Here is a 17975-nt window from a genome sequence, read left to right on the forward strand (position 1 = left end):
ACGGGTATATATTAACGGCCCATCAGGTTTCTCTCTGAATTATAAGATTCAGTAATCAGTGCCCACAGATTTACAAACTGTACCCTCAGTTTAACAATTACTGCTCACAGATTTGTAAACAGCACCCTCAATTTGGTCATTTGTACCCACAGATTCATAAACTGCACCACTGCTTTCTAATCTAGATCTAATCTAATCTAGATCACACTCTTAAAAAAATAAGGGTTCTTTATTGGCATCAATGGTTCCATGAAGAACCGTTGGGGAAGAACCAGGGGGCCGGGGCCCATTAGGGGGCCTCAACAAACTTCATAGAGGGCCTCAAGGTGACTTCAAATTATTTAAAAATAAAACGAAACAACCATGAACATAACTCCGTGTCCTAACCAGATGCGATGCGATAAGATTCCATCGAATAATTTGTCTGTCCACACTAGACGCGACGCGACTGCGAGATGCATAAAAATCAATCAAAACCCACAGCCAATCAGAACAGCGTGTGGGCGGAGTCTCGCGGCAAGCGCACAGCATCAGAGAGTAATCTTGACGGCAATCGCAAGAAAATGGATAAGTAGGCTAGGCTACATAATCAAATTCACAAATATTACACCATTTAAACATTATTCAAATACATAGGCTACTGAGTTACTGAAACAATCTTTGTCAAATAATAGGCCTACACTTGTTTGTTCACAGTTTGAACGTTCTTGTTTAATTTCAAGATCTGAGGTGAATTATCCATTGTTGCTTTTACAGCTACAAAGCTGGGAACACTAGCCTAAATGATATTCAGAGTCACATTACATGCTTTTAACATTAAATAAAGCACATAAACAATACCTGAGATTATCATTGCCACAGTTTGTGTTTGTTGTTCAAGCGCGACGTCGCAGAAAACTAGAAACCGTTTCCAAAATAGAATCGTCGAGTGTCGCCGTCGCGGCGGGTTAGGACAAAAAACTCTGATTAAGATGGAAAAGAGACCTTTTATCGCGTGTCGTTGGGAAACGCTGTAAGCTAAAACAACTAAGAATCGAGATATTTCTTATTATTTAGTCATTTTTATTGTGAATATACACCTTTCTAGTTATGCCATGCTCTAAAATATATTATTGGGTAGAGTGAGAGGGGCCTTCAAATATTCTTGCTTTCCATTGTCCAGAAGGTTCTTTATAGTGGAAAAAAGTTTCTTTACATTATTAAAATGTTCTTCACACTAAGAAAAAAATTGTTCTTTTGTTGTATTGAATGGATTGGCAATATAAAAGTAAAAATTTAATTTTTGGAAACAACATTGCGGTATAATACTGTATCATTCTTAAAAGGATAGTTCACCCAAAAATCATTTTATTATTTTTTTTTTTATTTATTTATTTAAAAAAAATTTAAAAAAATAATTCTTTGTTCCATCTAATAAAAGTCAGTGCCATACAACATTGGACCTCATCTGTAAAATAAGTATATAAAATAAATCTAAATGTTACTTTTTTTATTTTATTGGGTGGTTTAAAAATGATTTGGTGCACAAGCTGCAGTCGAACAGTATTAAGCCATGACCTACTCTCAACCTTAATTGAACCCCGTAACAGTGTCTCTCTCATCTCTGACTGATATTGAAAACAGTTCGAGTGGCCCTCAGGCGTTCACGTGAACTTTGTTTGGGTTACTCAGAACATGCATCTACCGTAGCTAAACGCTGTCACTCCGCTGAATACATCAGTAGCGCCTGCCGTGACAATCTATTTCCATCAGTAATAACCAGACACAGATAATTAGTTTGTTAAGCCCTGCTGCTTGTGCATTTGTGTTTTTTTTCTCTTATTTTTCATTAGTTGCATAATTACTCAAAGTGCCTCTTTTTAATGTAATATCCTATAAGGTGATTTTATCCAATTAGCTTTTGAATTATTTAGAGCTAATTGGAATATCTTAGCAATTCCTCCCCCTGCTCTCTCAAAAATGCTTCAAGAATTAATCTTTTAAAAATCATCACTCATTTCTCCTTTCTGCCTCTAATTAAGGTCATTCCACTGTCGTTTCCCTTGACTTTGTTCACTTTATACACACACACGCACGCACACTTAGACACACTTACTTTCACTGTTTCATATTAATCTCCTCATGAATGACTTTGGCACCCGGCTGCTTTTTCACTCCAAATCCCAGTCATGTGACTGCTGTCTTAAAAGAAATCCTGGATGTGTCGTCCGGGTAAAGAGGAGCTGTGTGTTTGGATTAGTGGAGGGGCTTCATCAGGTCAGACTCTCCAGAATCAGCACTTTACACAGGCTTTATAGATGCTTCTTAAGCTCTTCACTGTCACAGACCGACAGCACCAATCTCCACTGGGGTTTAATCAGAAAGCTTTTGATTCAAACTCGCGTCACAACTATGTTCAGGATGTCAAACAAATTATATCTATCTATCTATCTATCTATCTATCTATCTATCGTTCTATCGTTCTATCGTTCTATCTATCGTTCTATCGTTCTACCGTTCTATCTCATTCTACCGTTCGTTCTATCTATCGTTCTATCTATCTTTCTATCATTTTATCGTTATATCTATCATTCTCATTCTATCTATTGTTCTATCGTTCTATCTATTCTATCGTTCTACCATTCTATCATTCACTCTATCATTCTATCTTCTTTCATTCAATCATTCTATCTATTGTTCTGTCTATTAATCGTTCTATCATTCTATCGTTTTATCATTCTATCGTTCTATTTATCGCTGTCTATCTATCGTTCTATGTATTGTTCTATCGTTCTGTCTATCGTTCTATCATACGTTCTGTCATTCTATCGTTCTATCTATCGTTTTATCATTCTATATTGTTCTATCATTCTGTCTATCTATCGCTCTATCTATTGTTCTATCGTTCTTTCGTTCTACTATTCTATCATTCTATCTACCATCATTCTATCTATCGTTCTGTCTATCTATCATTCTATCTATCGTTCTGTCATTCTGTCTATATCCTTCTATATCTATTGTTCTACTTTTCTATCATTCTATCACTATCTGTCATATATAGTTCTATTTGTCTATGGTACATAACAAATATTTTAAAGAAAAATGTTGTTTTCTCCTCCCCATGCAGTGTAATCCTCCTTTGGTGGTCTCAGATCTCTTTGAAGATGTTAAAGATGGAGTGATGTTGTTGGCTCTTCTTGAAGTCCTGTCTGGTCACAAACTGGTAAGCTAAATGTGCTTTTGCTTGTTTTGGTATTTGATTATACTTTGTTATTTGAACAGCAGTACAAATGACTTAAACATTTAGATTTAAATTTCCGTCATATACAGTCAGCATTGTTTTAATGTTGTGACATTGTTTTAATTTATAGAAAACATGATAATACAAGTCATATTACCAATAATACAGTGTACAAACTGCACATTATTAGCACTCACATACACACACACACATGTGAATACCCACATTCTCAGTAAACAATCCCATAAGGCTAGTGATGCCTCAGGTCTTTGCACTGCTGTAACAATCGATATACCAAGTGGCACACGGCACTTTGATTTTTTTCTTTTCTTTTTTTCTTTTTCTTTTTCTTTTTTTCTTTTCTTTTTTCTTGCTATCTATTTGGTGTCATTCTCTTTTGTCTTTCTCTCTGTACTATACATAACTATCCTGCTCATCTGCTTTCTCGCTGTCTCTCTCTGCTTTTCTGTTTGTTTTCATCTCTTTCTCCCCGTTCCTTGCTGGGTATTTCCATTTTCCTCTGTCTATCACCGTTTTCCTTTTGTCTGCTGTGCTATCCTCTCTCATCCGACAGCCATGCGAGCAGGGCCGCAAGCTGAGGAGGATCCACTGGGTAGCTAACGTGGGAAGAGCGCTCAAGTTTCTGGAAGGCAGGAGGGTAAGGCAGTCCATTCCCAGAGTGCTTTGCTCAGGTGTACAGCTTCAGGTCATAACCACTCAGTCTGACCTACACAACCTTTTCCCCCGCTCTGCTCTGATACTGCGCTTCTCGGCACCATCTCACAAGAGACAAAGAGAAGGAAAACCTAGTTCTTCATTGCATGTTTAATTCTTACTCTAAACGACAAGAAATTATGTTTCGTTCAAATCACCAACAAATGAAGGATTTATGGATTAATTAGAACATGCTAGATGGCTCAGCATATTTATGAGGTGATTTTGACACCTCAGCCTGAAATCATTTTCCTTATTGAGGTTTAGTCCTGAGTCACCATATTATAAATCTGTCTGCTGCCTCACATGTAGCAATGAGCTTTCCACATGGAGTCTCTGAAAGCCCCAAAGCTGAACAAATGGACTAATTAAGGGTTAGATAATGTACAGTCAGCTATGCATTCTCACAATAAGTTCTAAAAAGGTGATCAGGACCCTGTTTTGAAAAAGACATTACAGTATAACATAAAAATAATCGGTCTACTGTATTAAAAATGTATGTATAAACCTAGATATACAGTATATAGTAAAACCATAGTGATTTGGAGAAATGGAGCCCATTTTTTCCCCTGTATAAACAGGATATTTTTTCATATCATCTCTCTGGGGAGAAGGACATAGATATTTCATTTACTGTGTAGCTGTGCTTCAGACTTTCATTATACAGCCTGTCAGTGAATGAAGCTGAGCTAAGCCTCCCACTCCTGAGGTGGTCTGTCTGTCTGTGTATCTGATCTCTCAAGGAGCTGAGGATTCATTTCGTAAGCTACAGTCTTTCACCATCTTATCTCTCTCTGTCATCCCTCTCTCATCTCTCTCTATTCCCTGTGGAGCACAGTGGGAGAAACCAGAGTAGAGAACTGTTTTGTATTATGTCGAACTGTACTTTTACATCCAATCTGGGACACAATATTTTAAGCAAATGGAAAAAAGAAAGTGGATGTTATGATTGTGTGTGCGTGTGTTTTTGTGTGAATTTGTCAATCATTCAACTTGTATGTGTGGATGGTTCTTAATGTATCTGCCTTGGTGTGTGTATAACAATGGGTGCAATGCACACTTTGTTTGTCACTGAAGGGTTTTGGGTTATCTCAGAGCTGGGGGTCCTTATCACATGTCCTTCAGTTGATGAGCCACACTTTTGTTAACAGCATGTATTGACCTCTATTCTTATTTTTTCTTTCTTTCTTTCTTTTGTTTTGTCACCGTTTCAGTCGGCATACAGAGGATCTCCGGTTAGTGTGACCTTTCTTGTGACTGTCTACAATGTCTGTGATTGACGTTATCACTTTTTGAATCAGGATGTTGTTTGTGGAATAGAAAAGACATTTTGAAGAATGTCTGAGCTGCTCTCTTCCATACGATGAAAGTAGGGATCAGTGTTATTTTAGTATTATTTATATACAATATTGGTTTTCAATTATGTTTTGATATTTTGAATTAGCTTTAATTTTTAGTAATTTTGCTATGTGTTTAGTTTGAAATATTTCTATTTAACTTTCATTTCTATTTATTTCAGGTTTAGTTTTTGTTAGTACTTAAACTTCAGTACTACAGTTAGGTGTCAAGGTAACATTTTGTCATCAGTTACTCACCCTCATGTTGTTCCAAACCTGTTTCTTTCTTCTGTTGAACACAAAAGAAGATATTTTAAAGAATGTTGGTAACCAGACAGTTGACGGTAGCCATTGACTTCCATAATATGTTTTTTTCCTACAATGGAAGTCAATTGCTATCATCAACTGTCTGGTTACCAACATTCTTTAAAATATCTTCTTTTGTGTCCAGCAGAAGAAAGAAACTCATACATGTTTGGAACAACTTGATGGTTAGTAAATGATGACAAAATTTTCATTCTGGGTGAACTATCCCTTTAACAATAACAAGATTGACTGGGATCCATATGACATCTGTGCTTTATTCTAATTCTTCTGAAGCCATGCAGTACAATAGCTTGCAAAAAACTTGGTCAGTATTCACTAAAAATCTGGCTTGACAGCCATGGTCACTATTCACTTTCAATGTATGGAAACATTAAACCAGAAGAATGAAAGTTTTATTATTTTGAAATGACATGAGTGTAAGTGATTTTTTTTTTTTTTTGGATGAAATATGTATTTAAATATAATGGTTTGAGGTTTATTATTTTCTTGCTTAACAGATTAAGCTAGTTAACATCAACACAACTGATGTGGTTGATGGCAGGCCTTCTATAGTGCTGGGGCTGATATGGACCATCATCTTATATTTCCAGGTAAAAAAAAGGAGAGGAAACATTTTAAACCCTATTTATAATTTAAAGTTTTTATCATTTCAGTAGCTATATATAAAATTCCTCTCCATCTTGTGCAGATAGAGGAGTTGACCAGTCATCTACCAGCCCTACAACCTCAGTCTAGCAGTAACTCATCAGTGGAAAGCTCTAACAGCACTGAGACCAGCAGCTCGCCCGTCAAACGCAAGCCCCGCCTTTCTTTTCAGGGCGGGGCCAAGAGAGCCTTGCTCAAATGGGTCCAGACCACTGCAACAAAGTAAGAACTGTATTGTTGATATGTGCCTGTGCAAGGCCTTGAATGAATATATTGTTCTCTGCTCTTGTAATCCCGTTTCCCTAAGTAAAGCATATGACTGCATTCTTCCATGATTTCAACATAATGTACATACTTGCGCATTTGTTTACAGGAGATTGGGTCTCGATGTGAAGGATTTTGGCCCCAGCTGGCGCACAGGGGTAGCTTTTCATGCTGTTATCTTTGCTTTGCGACCCCATCTGGTTAACATGGAGCATGTTTGGAGGAGACCTAACAGGGATAACCTTGAAGAGGCCTTCTCATTGGCTGAGAGAGAACTGGGCATCCCACGAATACTTGATCCTGAAGGTGATACCAATTAAATGTTTTTTTTTTTTTATCTAAGACTATATATAATTCATACAGAAGTTTGCAGCTTTTGGTCGCTTGAGAAGGATCCAATCCAATTCATGACTAGATTTTTGATGCAGAGTCTGTTTTTGATGTAAATCCTGCAAAGATGGTATGTGTATATAATACAAATGTGTTTTTTTTGGACTGTGTCCATTCAAGTTGTGTTGCACGAGGCTCTAAGTGCCAAATGCTTAAATTCTAATTAGCAGCACGCCACTCACAGAGGATGTGATTGATGAATTTTTAATGGAGGGGTTAAGTCTTAGACCTCCTAGACGCCATCTGAGCTTTCTCATGCTTCCTACCATGAGTCTGACAAATGAAGTTTGACATTTGAACGATTAGTGGCCCATTAGACATGGTAAAGCTGACTGAACAAATAGTAAACGGTGAGTCAAGGGACATTGTCAACCATGGATCTTTTGTAACAACCACCAGTGAAGCCTCTGCCAGACAATGTCGACTTTATATCCCTGTTTTTTAGATATTGCACCTTGAATAAGGTTGTTAAGATTGAATCACAGTTTCCACAAAAATATTAAGCAGCACAACTGTTTTCTTAAGCACCAAATCATCGTATTAAAATGATTTTTGAAGGATAAAAATTTGGCATCCCAGGAATAAATTACATTTTAAAATAGAAAAGCGAATGGAAAATGTAACTATAAAGTGGTATATACAGACCAAAAATCCATAAATTAGATATTCAAAGATTCATACTGTGTCTGGAAACAGACTAAGTTTTTAGAATTTGCATGTATTTAAAACAAAGAAAACCAGTGTACTAGCATTATAAAAAAAAGTTGCAATTACTGGTGGAGATCATTTTCAAAATGCCCAAAAGAACATATTGTGCATATGATCTTTGAAATTTTAGTAGGTAATTTTATGGTGTGTTATGCTAAATGATAATGCACGGATGCACAAAAACAGGAGACAGGAGGTAAAGCTAAAAGTAAATGACTGTGACTGAAAAAAATCAATTAAATCAAATTTGCCACAGAGCAATGAACCACAATGATTGGGTAAAAATGTAGACAAAAGAAGCTGGCCAACCTTCTTTTTGCAAAGAAAGGTAGCGTTTGAATAGAGTTAGATATTATGGGCTTCACCTGAACACAGGGTTTCATTGCAGAAGTTGCTGCAACTTGTAAAATGGCTGTAAATATAAATCTTTAATGTGATTTAGATGTGGATGTGGATAAGCCAGATGAGAAGTCCATCATGACATATGTGGCACAGTTCCTGAAGCATCACCCAGACCGCCAAGAGACAGAGATTGGCCGGCAGCAAGAAGAGGTATGACACTATAATATTTCTCATCCAACAACCAAACTTCAGCCAGCTCTCCATTCACTATATGTCTCATGGTTTGATGCCTATGCTCTTTACTCTGTTTCTTAAATAATCACTATCAACAATCTGTCTTATTTGTGGAGTCACATCTCTCTACTCACCATTTTCTTACACTAAATATCTCTCTTTATTCTCCACCCTCTGTTTTGTCCACTAATGTCTTGTTGTTTACATGCATTCCTTTTATGTCTCAAGTTTTATCTTGCTCCTCGAGCCATTGAGGAAATGTTAGAGGTACGTTTGCTCGTATAAAACACATTATGCCTGCTTTGACTGCTCTGCCGCTGTTTCCACCTGCTGCTGCTCTGCCATGTAGTTTGAGATCCTTTCAGTAGTATTTTGCCTTCCTTTTCATCATGAGCGGCGCGATACTGTGTGGATCAGGTTTAATAATCCAGGGCATTGTACGGCTTTAGTATGTCCCATATAATTTGACTCCCTTCACTAATACATTTGCATTACAACTGGAACTTTTTGGTGACATTAACATGACAATGATGATCTTTGGCTTTTTCTCTTTTTTTTGCTTTGCTTTGCATTGATACTGATAGCCTGATGATTAGCATTAGTAGCAGTCTTTAAAGAATAATAATGGTTCATAATCAAGTTGAAGCAGTGAATTAATCCTGTCACCACCTGGTTCTTTTTTAGACACCATTAGTTCCCCCATGCCACGGTCTGCGAGTGTTCTGCGAGAGTCACTGTAATTTGAACCATTTTGCCTCTTTGTTATACATTTAAACTAAGACAATTTTAGGTTTTAATATTCCAGGGCATCGCATGCCTGTGACAGTATTCGTTTCTGGGAGGTGGGGAGGAGATCATGCGGCAGACGTTGGCAAGGTCATAATATAATCATTTTGATGACCCAAAGGCATTGCCATGTAGAAGATGCCAAAATGTAAGATGAGCGCCGGAAGAATAGACTTAATTTCATTAGAATTAGCTGAACACTGCTCTCACTTTCTCGCTCTTGTTCCTAATTCATAATAGGGAGGGTAAATGTGTGTAAAATGATTAGTATCGCCCCCGCAGAGCTGATTTCTTGCTCCCCCGTGGAGAGGTTTGGGGCAGATCTGCACAATGGAGGAGAAGAACTCTGCAAGCAGCAGGAACACAAAGTCTGCGTTGGATTTATAAATGTGGCATTAGTGATGCATGTTTGAACAGCAAAATTGTATTGAGTCGGGGGTTTAAAGTGCATTAAATTACTTTAGGTAATGAAATGATGAGCGTAGACCTCCCCAAGGGCCTTAAATCTTCGCAAATGTTTGCTTTTTGTCTTGTTTCTACAATCCTCACTAACTCAGCACTCTTTTTTTCTCTCAGAGGGAGCAGCGTAAGACACTAAGGGAGCTGAAAGCATGGGCAGATCAGTTGGAGAGAGACTGTGCTCAAGCCCAGAGGGACGGAGGAAGTTTTGGTGTGAAGTACCAGGTGAGCTCAGGGTCATCATGTAGACCACATAAAATATCAATTGGATACCTGAATAAAACTTTAGCCCCTGGTTTCACAGACAAGGCTCAAGCTAGTCCCACACTAAAATGTATGTTTGAGCTGTTTTAACTGAAAGAAACTTGCACATATCTTAAAATATGTCAGTGCTTTCTAAGGCACGTAAAATAAAAAGCACTTTAATGAAAGCTACTTAAATGTCCTAATTGATCTAAGGCCTAATCCTGGTTTAATCTAAGCTCTGTCTGTGAAACCAGGTCTAGTAATCTTAGTTAGAGTTAAGTGATATCGGTTTTTAAATGCCCGCTGTTGATGCCAAATTCCAAGAAAGCAGTGTGGCTGTTGGTCGAAGTAATACTGATATACAGTGGGTCCCAAAGTCTCAACTACCAATGAAAATGCTTTTGTTTTGTATTTTTGCAACTTGATAGAACTGTTTTCATTATAAACATGAAATTCTTACAGAGATCCAGACCGTGACTAAAACGGTCACAAATGACTCTTATTAAATGAAACATAGCATTTAGCCCCTTTGTTTTAATGACAGCAGCACTTTAGCTACTGTACTAAGTACATGAACTCACTCCACAATTTTATGCGAATTTTGATGCTTTATACAACCACTTAAATATTTGGGGTTAGCAAGACTTTTTCTTTTGGAAGACATGAATACTTTCAATAAGGATGCATTAAATTGATCAAAAGTGACAGAAAAGACCTTTACATTGTTACAAATAATATATATTTCCAATAAATGCTGTTCTTTTGAACTTTCTATTGAATCCTTAAAAATTTATCATGGTTTCCACAAAAATATTAATCAGTGCAGCTGTTTTCAGCATTGATAAATATGTGAAATGTTTCTTGAGCAGCAAATCAGCATATTAGAATTATTTCTGAAGGATCATGTGACACTAATGACTGGAGTAATGACTGCTGAATATTCAGCTTTACCATCACAGAAATAAATTACAGTTTAAAATATTTAAAAAATGGACAACAGTTATTTTAAATTGTAATAATATTTCACAATATAACTTGTGTTTTTGATCAAATAATGCAGCTTTGGTGAGCATTAAGAGACTTGTTTCAAAAATCTTACCAATTTAAAACTTTTGAATGGTAGTGTATGCTGTCAGGCATGCATGGGATTTTAAATTTCAGATTTTCAGTGTAGTCTCAGACTTTTGGACACCACTGTGTGTATACTAATCATTATTTTGTGTAAGAAAAAAAAAAAGTGAAAAATATAGACAAAATCCCAGACAAAACATTTGGTTGCTCAAAACATTGAAACACACACCCACATAAGCATACAGACAACGCTAATATACATTACAGCTGAGAGCTCTCGTTGCTTTCATAATCATGGGCACTACACACCAGTGAAGCGACGTCTGTAGCGCCCACGGATATGTTCCATATTCAGAAGAGTCAGAGCTCTAGCAGGGACCGCATGGGTAGAGAGAAAGTGGAAAATTGGAGCCCATTATTGCATGAATACATGCATGTGCAATTTGGCTGTTTAAATTCTTTTTCAGCTTTTGGCATGCTTCTCTTTCTCCCTTTCTCTTGCTTTGTCATTTTTGGACAGGTTGTGTTATCTTGCTGTCTCTCTCCTATTAGCATTACATTGGCCATTATTTGAATATTCAGAATTTTAATAATTTAATTACGTGTAGTTCTCTCATTCATTCATTCACTCGCTCTTTCTTTCACTCAGACGTTCAAGCGTTGTCGTGTACAGTTTGAGGTGCAGAGAAGACAAGTGGAGACATGTGTTCAGTCCACTCAGAAGGACGGCAAGCTGACTGCAGATCAGGCTCTGCTCAAACAGGCCTACGAGAGGCTGTCTGCAAGGGTCAGATACATCAGAGATTTTAATTATATTTTATAGGAAACCAATTAGAATACATAGACTAACCCTAATCAAAACTCTAGTCCATTTGAGGACATTCACAGTAGATTTAGCTGATTTTTTTTTTACTTAATAAAAGTAAAAGACATAATATAATATAATATAATATAATATAATATAATATAATATAATATAATATAATATAATATAATATAATATAATATAATATACAGTTATTTTTCCTGCCTGCAGCTTTTGGATTGGCATCTACAGCTGGATAGTGGTTTGCCGTATCCTCTGGGTGAAGTTGGTATGTATTTACATCAAGCAGAGAAGATCCTACGAGAGGAGTTGGTCCCTCAGCAAGCCCATGATGAGACCGCAAAAGCCATTCACAAAAAGCGACTACACGACCAGGTAAAACAGAGAAAGTCTTTCTTTGTCTGTATGAATGTGTATTGGAGAATGGATGAATGAGAATCTATTAATGAGTAACAAGACTAGCAGAAGCTTCACTTTATCCATTAACATGAGTCCTGGATCTTACATTTTTCTGTATTTGGTTGTGCAGGAGATCTTAAGGCTTCTTGAAAGACACAAGCAGACCTTGCAGTTAATCCACAGAGACAGATGTGTTAATAATGTCCCGATTCCCATGGAACAACTGCAAGACATGGCAGAGAGGTAAAAACCATGACAGATAACCTCGAAGATTAATGAAGAGATCAGTTTATAATTGCAATTAAAATTCAATTTGCAATGGCTATAAATAAAACTTTTAATAATAAATTGTAATATAATATAATATAATATAATATAATATTAACCTGTTTTTATGTAACTGCTTTCAGATTAAACTACATATCTACCTCCTCACACATTCACTTGAGCAAACTGGAATTCTGGGAAACGAAATATGGTATGCTGGCATTTTTGACACTAGCTGAGTCCAAGCTGAAATCCTGGATCATTAAATATGGCCGACTGGAGTCAATGGAGCTTCTGCTGCAAAGCTACGGTGTAAGTTTACAAACTAGATGGATTCTTTCCATTTAGCATTTTTTCAGCTCCTTCATTGCCCTAACCATACAAATAAGTTTTCATACATAGTAATATTTGAGGCCATTCCATCAAATGCAGTATAGCTTAAGATCTGTTAAAGATACTAATTACTCTGATTGCACAATTAAATAATCTGATATTTACTTTTGTTTATTCTCTGCATCTCTAGTCATTTGTGGAGGGACAGCAGTTCTTTGAGAAGTATGAAACCAGCCACCAGGCTCTGATACAAGCTGCTGAGCTCTACATTAAAGCAGACAGCTCAGGTATGCTTCAAGTTCCAAATAATTTTGTGTTTTATATGCCTATGTGACTGCTAAATGATAGTTTGGTAACAGCAGTACAACTTTCTAGCAGGGAGTTTTTTATCCTGGTGGTTCACTGTGCAAGCATTTATTTTTCTCATCACTTTATATGAGAATCATCAAATATAGAAAAATGTATTATTATTTTTTAATATAGAGGATACGGGTGAGAGGGGGGGCACCCATAAAGATTTTGATCCTGTGCTAAATACATTTTATTTGGCATTGAATGAACCAAAAAAATGGATTTGTAATATACAATCATATCATGGCTGGGCAAATAAAGGCAGATTTTTTAAAAAAGCAAATCCTTCAGATTTCAGCATCTCAGTGTCCAGAGGGCAGAATGATAGCAGCTCACCTTGTTTCACCCTCAGTGAGTTTAATCCTTGTGGACTCAGTAGTCAATCAGTCTGTGCCTGTAGCATCTTCCTGCTGTCTCTGTCCCTCTCTCGTTCTCCCTCTCTGTGTTTCATTCTTGCCCTTTTCCGTTTGGTTTTTCTTTCTCTTTCTAAGTTCATTCCTCTCTCCTCGGGCTACTGGTAAATGAGGTTTTCCCAGGCACAGAACTCAAAAGGGAATTCCAGTCCATTAGTGCAGATACTGCATTCTAATTGGGTTTCTCTGGGCGATAGACTCCCAACATGTTGCTTTGTCCGTGCCTAAGGCAACCTCAACACAGTCTTGTGATATATATCTGAAGTGTGATTGGAAGATCACAAAATAGGTCTTCCAGAAGCCAATCACATCTTATCACGATGATTTATTGCAGCGCTACTCAACTGGTAGGTTGTAACTCAAAAAATGGGTCACTGGCATGTTCTTAAAGTGTTGTAGACAGAATATTATTATATTATATTATATTATATTATATATTTCATTAATGAAGATCAAATAAAATTAAATAGAAATATTAAATGAAACATTTTATGAAAATTAGAATTGTTGCCTTGGCGCCTAACTGAAATAAAGCAAGCTAAGGTTGTAAACTTCAGTTTAGTAATTTAGTATGTACTAAAATGAATTTGAGTAATTTGAAAAATGTCATTTTTATTTTATTTTTTATCTTTATTATTTTTTGTTTTGTTTTCATAATTCTGTTTAGCTTCAAATAATTTTGGAAGCTATATTACATTTTTTGTTTTGTTTTCATAATTCTGTTTAGCCTAATAAAAACGAAATTATAAAATGAAAGCTGATTCAAAATATTAATAAATACTATAATAGAATACTAATAATACTACAAAACTGGGAGAAAACAATGCTAAATGCACAAATCATATGCAACTATCTATAAAATCTTATGGTTATGATATAAGATAGCAATACTAATTAAGATAGCAAATATAAATAGGTTTAGCTACTTTTAAAAAGTAAGGATAATGATGAGCAAATATAAATAGGTTTAGCTACTTTTAAAAAGTAAGGATAATGATTGTTGTTGATGTCAAGGATGTATTAGTATTGATTTATTAGTAAGTACTAGTATTAGTATTAGTGTACTTTTTTATGTTCATGTTTTGACATTTCAGCTGAGGGAGGGGTGAAGCTCTTGCTGCGAGAGGTGTCTGATCAGTGGAGGAGTCTGTCGGTGGAGGTGCGAAGCGTAAGGTCCATGTTGGAGGAGGTGCAGTGTAACTGGCTGAGGTACAACAGCTGCGTGGCCTTATTGCAGGCCTGGCTGGAGGACGCTCAGGGAGCTCTCAGACAGCCTGAGAACACCAAACGGGTAAGACAACCACATACATGTAGCCATGTCTCTAAAAATAACTAGTAGGGTTATGTTTATGATACATTCTTATCCTCTGTTGTTTTTCCAGGAGTTTTTTCGTAACCTTCCGCACTGGATGGACCAGCACGCTGCTATGAACGATGCAGGCAACTTTCTGATCGAGACCTGTGATGAAACGGTGACACGTGATGTAAAGCATCAGCTTCTGCTTCTCAATGGAAGATGGAGGGAGCTGTTTCTGAAGGTCAAACAGGTAAACAAACTTTCTCACTCGCTCACATCTTGAAGAAAACAAGCTGGTCAAAAATATCAATTCTGTCACTAAATCTTTATACTTTTGTTTCTCTAATGGAACACCAAAGACGTTTGGCATAATGTCAGAACTTCTAGAAATAACTAGTTTTGTGTTTCATGGAAGAAAGTCAGTCATATGGGGTTCTTTTTAAAGGGTTAGTTCACCCGAAAATGAAAATGATCCCATATTTACTCACCCTCAAGCCATCCTAGGTGTATATGACTTTCTTCTTTCAGCCAAACACAATCAAAGTTAAATAAAAAAATATCCTGGCTCTTCCAAGCTTTATAATGGGAGTGAATAGTAACTGAGATTTCAAAGCCAAAAAAGCACATCCATCCATCATAAAAATAATCCGTACGGCTTCAGGGGGTTTATAAAGGCCTTCCGAAGCAAAGTGATATGTTTTTGTAAGAAAAATATTCATGTTTATAACTTAATAAACTATAATCACTGGCTTCCATACGCAAGACAAGTTCCCAACAAAGATTAAACTCTGACCCGACGCATGACGTATTGACGAACACGGAAGCGCAAAAAAAAAAAAACACTGTTCATGAATTAGAAGTCTAAAACAAGAATTTTTGAAGAGAAATGTCAGAGGTTTGTTTAGCCCTATTTGTTTGAACCGCGAGAGGCGTCTACTCTCACCTAAGCTTCCGCTATATCCTACATCATACACCGGTGTTGTGCCGAATTTCTACCCCAACCATATTGGTAGGTTTAGGATTAGTTGTGGGGGAGGGGTTAGAATTAGGGGTGGGGTAAGGATTAGGCAATCAGGTACTCACTTCAACGAGGGGGGTAATAATTTGGCAGGGGGTCGAAATTCGGCACAACACGGGAACTCGACTCTCTCTTAAACGTGCACAGACGTTACCGGAAGGTAGTGATTGCAGTTTTTTGGGCTTCAAAATCTCAGTTACCATTCACTCCCATTATAAAGCTTGGAAAAGCCAGAATATTTGGCTGAAAGAAGAAAGTCATATACACCTAGGGTGGCTTGAGGGTGAGTAAATTATGAGATAATTGTACATTTTTGGGTGAACTTACCCTTTAAGCGAACCATTTCTTCCATTTATAAAGTCTGTTTTTCTCTTTTCACAGTACTCTCGTCTTCCTGAGACTCATACTGTAAGGACACACCAGGATGTCAGCACAGACATACAAGAGTTTCTGGACACTTCCATTACCAAACTTACCTCACCGCTTCAAGTGTCATTGTTGGATGTCAAAGCCTTTATGCAGGATGTTGAGGTAAAAAGGTTTCAACATTCGCTGTATATATTGTCAAATCTTTTTCTCTGTATGTGAGATTGGCCACTCACAAATGATAAATGCAAGACTTAAATGCCAATTTTTTCCATCTGAGTTTCACCTAAGCCTTCTGATTTAATATACACACATATTGCAGGACATCAAGCACAGGCTACCTGCTGTGGAAGCACAACATAAAGTGTCTGCTCGCTCTGCACAGCTTCTGGCCAAAGACTCTGTTCGTGCTGGTGGAGCTAAAGCACTTTCTACTATAACAACAACCGAAGCACAGCTCCACCAGGTTTGTGCAATGTTTGCTAACTTGTTTTATTATTAATCATATAGTTTCTATCTGAAAAACCTTATAATGAAAAGGAATAGTAACCACAGGCATTATAAAAGCATTATAAATATGATAAAGGCATCAGGAAATATGACATAATTTGTAACGCTGCAGATGACTTTGAATGCAAGTCATTTGAACCATTTTATGCTACCCACTTTATGCTACTAGTTTTGGATTCTGACAGCTTCTGGTCACCATTCACTTACATTATAAAATGTCAGCTTCTGTGTTCCGCAAAATAAAAAAAGACCAGATAAGTTTGGAATGAAATAAGTTATATCATATATATGACGTTTTCATATGACATATGTCTGGGAATAAATTATGTAATTGTTTGTTTGTATCCTTACAGCTGAAAGAAAAGTGTCCTTTAATTTTGAGGGAGTGCCAGGCTCTATTTCCTCTGTTAGAAGAGCTAGAGAAACAAATCTCAGCTTTCTACCAGACAGCGGAGCACGCTGGACACATCATCACCCAGCAACACAACCAGGAAATGTGTCAGGTCAGTACAGACCACTGGGAGGAAAAGATTATCAGACCATGAAGTGTGGTCTCAGTGTGGAGAAACCGTAATGATGTGACAAATAATAAGTGGCTGTCTTTTGTAATCTCACAAGAATTCAATAAGAAAAATAAACCTGGCTGTATCTGTTTCAACTACAGAGTAATTGTTTGACGTGTTAATTGATGTTTTATACGTTTTTCTGCAGGAGCTACAAACACAGCAGCAGACCTGTAAGCGTTGTGTTTGTGCGATGGAGCGCAGTTATCTGTCTCTACAGAGGGCGCTGTGCTGTGCAAAATCCCTGCACAATTTTGACATGTCTCTTCTGCAGAACAGAGTGACGGAGATTCAGACCACCGCACAGGTCGGACTACATTACAGCTCTGCAATAAAACTTTCATACATTACAATTCAAACAGTAGGGTTAGAAATTTTTTTAAAGAAATTATTCAGCAAGTTGTTTAAAAGTGACAAGAAAAATGTAAAAAGCTTGAGCACCAAATCAGCGTATTAGAATGATTTCTGAAGGATCATGTGACACAGACCACTGGAGCAATGATGCTGAAAATTCAGCCTTTCACAGTCACAGGAATAAATTACATTTTAAAATATATTATATATTTATATTAACATAGAAACCAGTTATTTTAAATTGTAGCAATATTACTGTTTTACTGTATTTTTGATCAAGTAAAAGTGAGCCTAAGATATGAAAAAAAAAACAAAGACCCCAAACTTTTGACTGGTATTTTTATTTAATTTAATTTTTTTAAAGAAATTATCAGAATAATAATCCTGGCTTTGACACCTGCAAATTGCACTTTTTACATGTTTGTTGTGTTTTTTAAAAAGTGTTTTTTTGTATTTCTCAATATGATTGTCAAGGAATAACTTGAAAAAAAAACATTTTCCCCTTACAACACAAGGAACACTGACTTTTACAAAA

At 36.7% G+C, this 17975-nt stretch overlaps 1 protein-coding gene across 1 annotated transcript in view; it reads left to right on the top strand.

Annotated features, from left to right (window-relative positions):
- Window positions 1–17975, top strand: part of syne1a (spectrin repeat containing, nuclear envelope 1a) — a gene marked incomplete at its 5' end in the record, with an annotated part of 117926 nt that overhangs the window by 6732 nt on the left and 93219 nt on the right. The window contains 20 exons of the mRNA XM_081379556.1: window positions 3107–3202; window positions 3795–3878; window positions 5149–5169; window positions 6096–6188; window positions 6287–6465; window positions 6617–6813; window positions 8048–8157; window positions 8410–8448; window positions 9544–9651; window positions 11393–11530; window positions 11780–11944; window positions 12099–12211; window positions 12379–12547; window positions 12759–12855; window positions 14427–14623; window positions 14715–14879; window positions 16029–16178; window positions 16336–16479; window positions 16877–17026; window positions 17235–17393. Coding sequence (XP_081235682.1) covers window positions 3107–3202; window positions 3795–3878; window positions 5149–5169; window positions 6096–6188; window positions 6287–6465; window positions 6617–6813; window positions 8048–8157; window positions 8410–8448; window positions 9544–9651; window positions 11393–11530; window positions 11780–11944; window positions 12099–12211; window positions 12379–12547; window positions 12759–12855; window positions 14427–14623; window positions 14715–14879; window positions 16029–16178; window positions 16336–16479; window positions 16877–17026; window positions 17235–17393 — 2574 coding nt within the window. The remainder of the gene's footprint in view (window positions 1–3106; window positions 3203–3794; window positions 3879–5148; window positions 5170–6095; window positions 6189–6286; window positions 6466–6616; window positions 6814–8047; window positions 8158–8409; window positions 8449–9543; window positions 9652–11392; window positions 11531–11779; window positions 11945–12098; window positions 12212–12378; window positions 12548–12758; window positions 12856–14426; window positions 14624–14714; window positions 14880–16028; window positions 16179–16335; window positions 16480–16876; window positions 17027–17234; window positions 17394–17975) is intronic.

This window comes from Scardinius erythrophthalmus (genome assembly GCF_964197995.2).
Source record: "Scardinius erythrophthalmus genome assembly, chromosome: 11".
NCBI lineage: Eukaryota > Metazoa > Chordata > Actinopteri > Cypriniformes > Leuciscidae > Scardinius > Scardinius erythrophthalmus.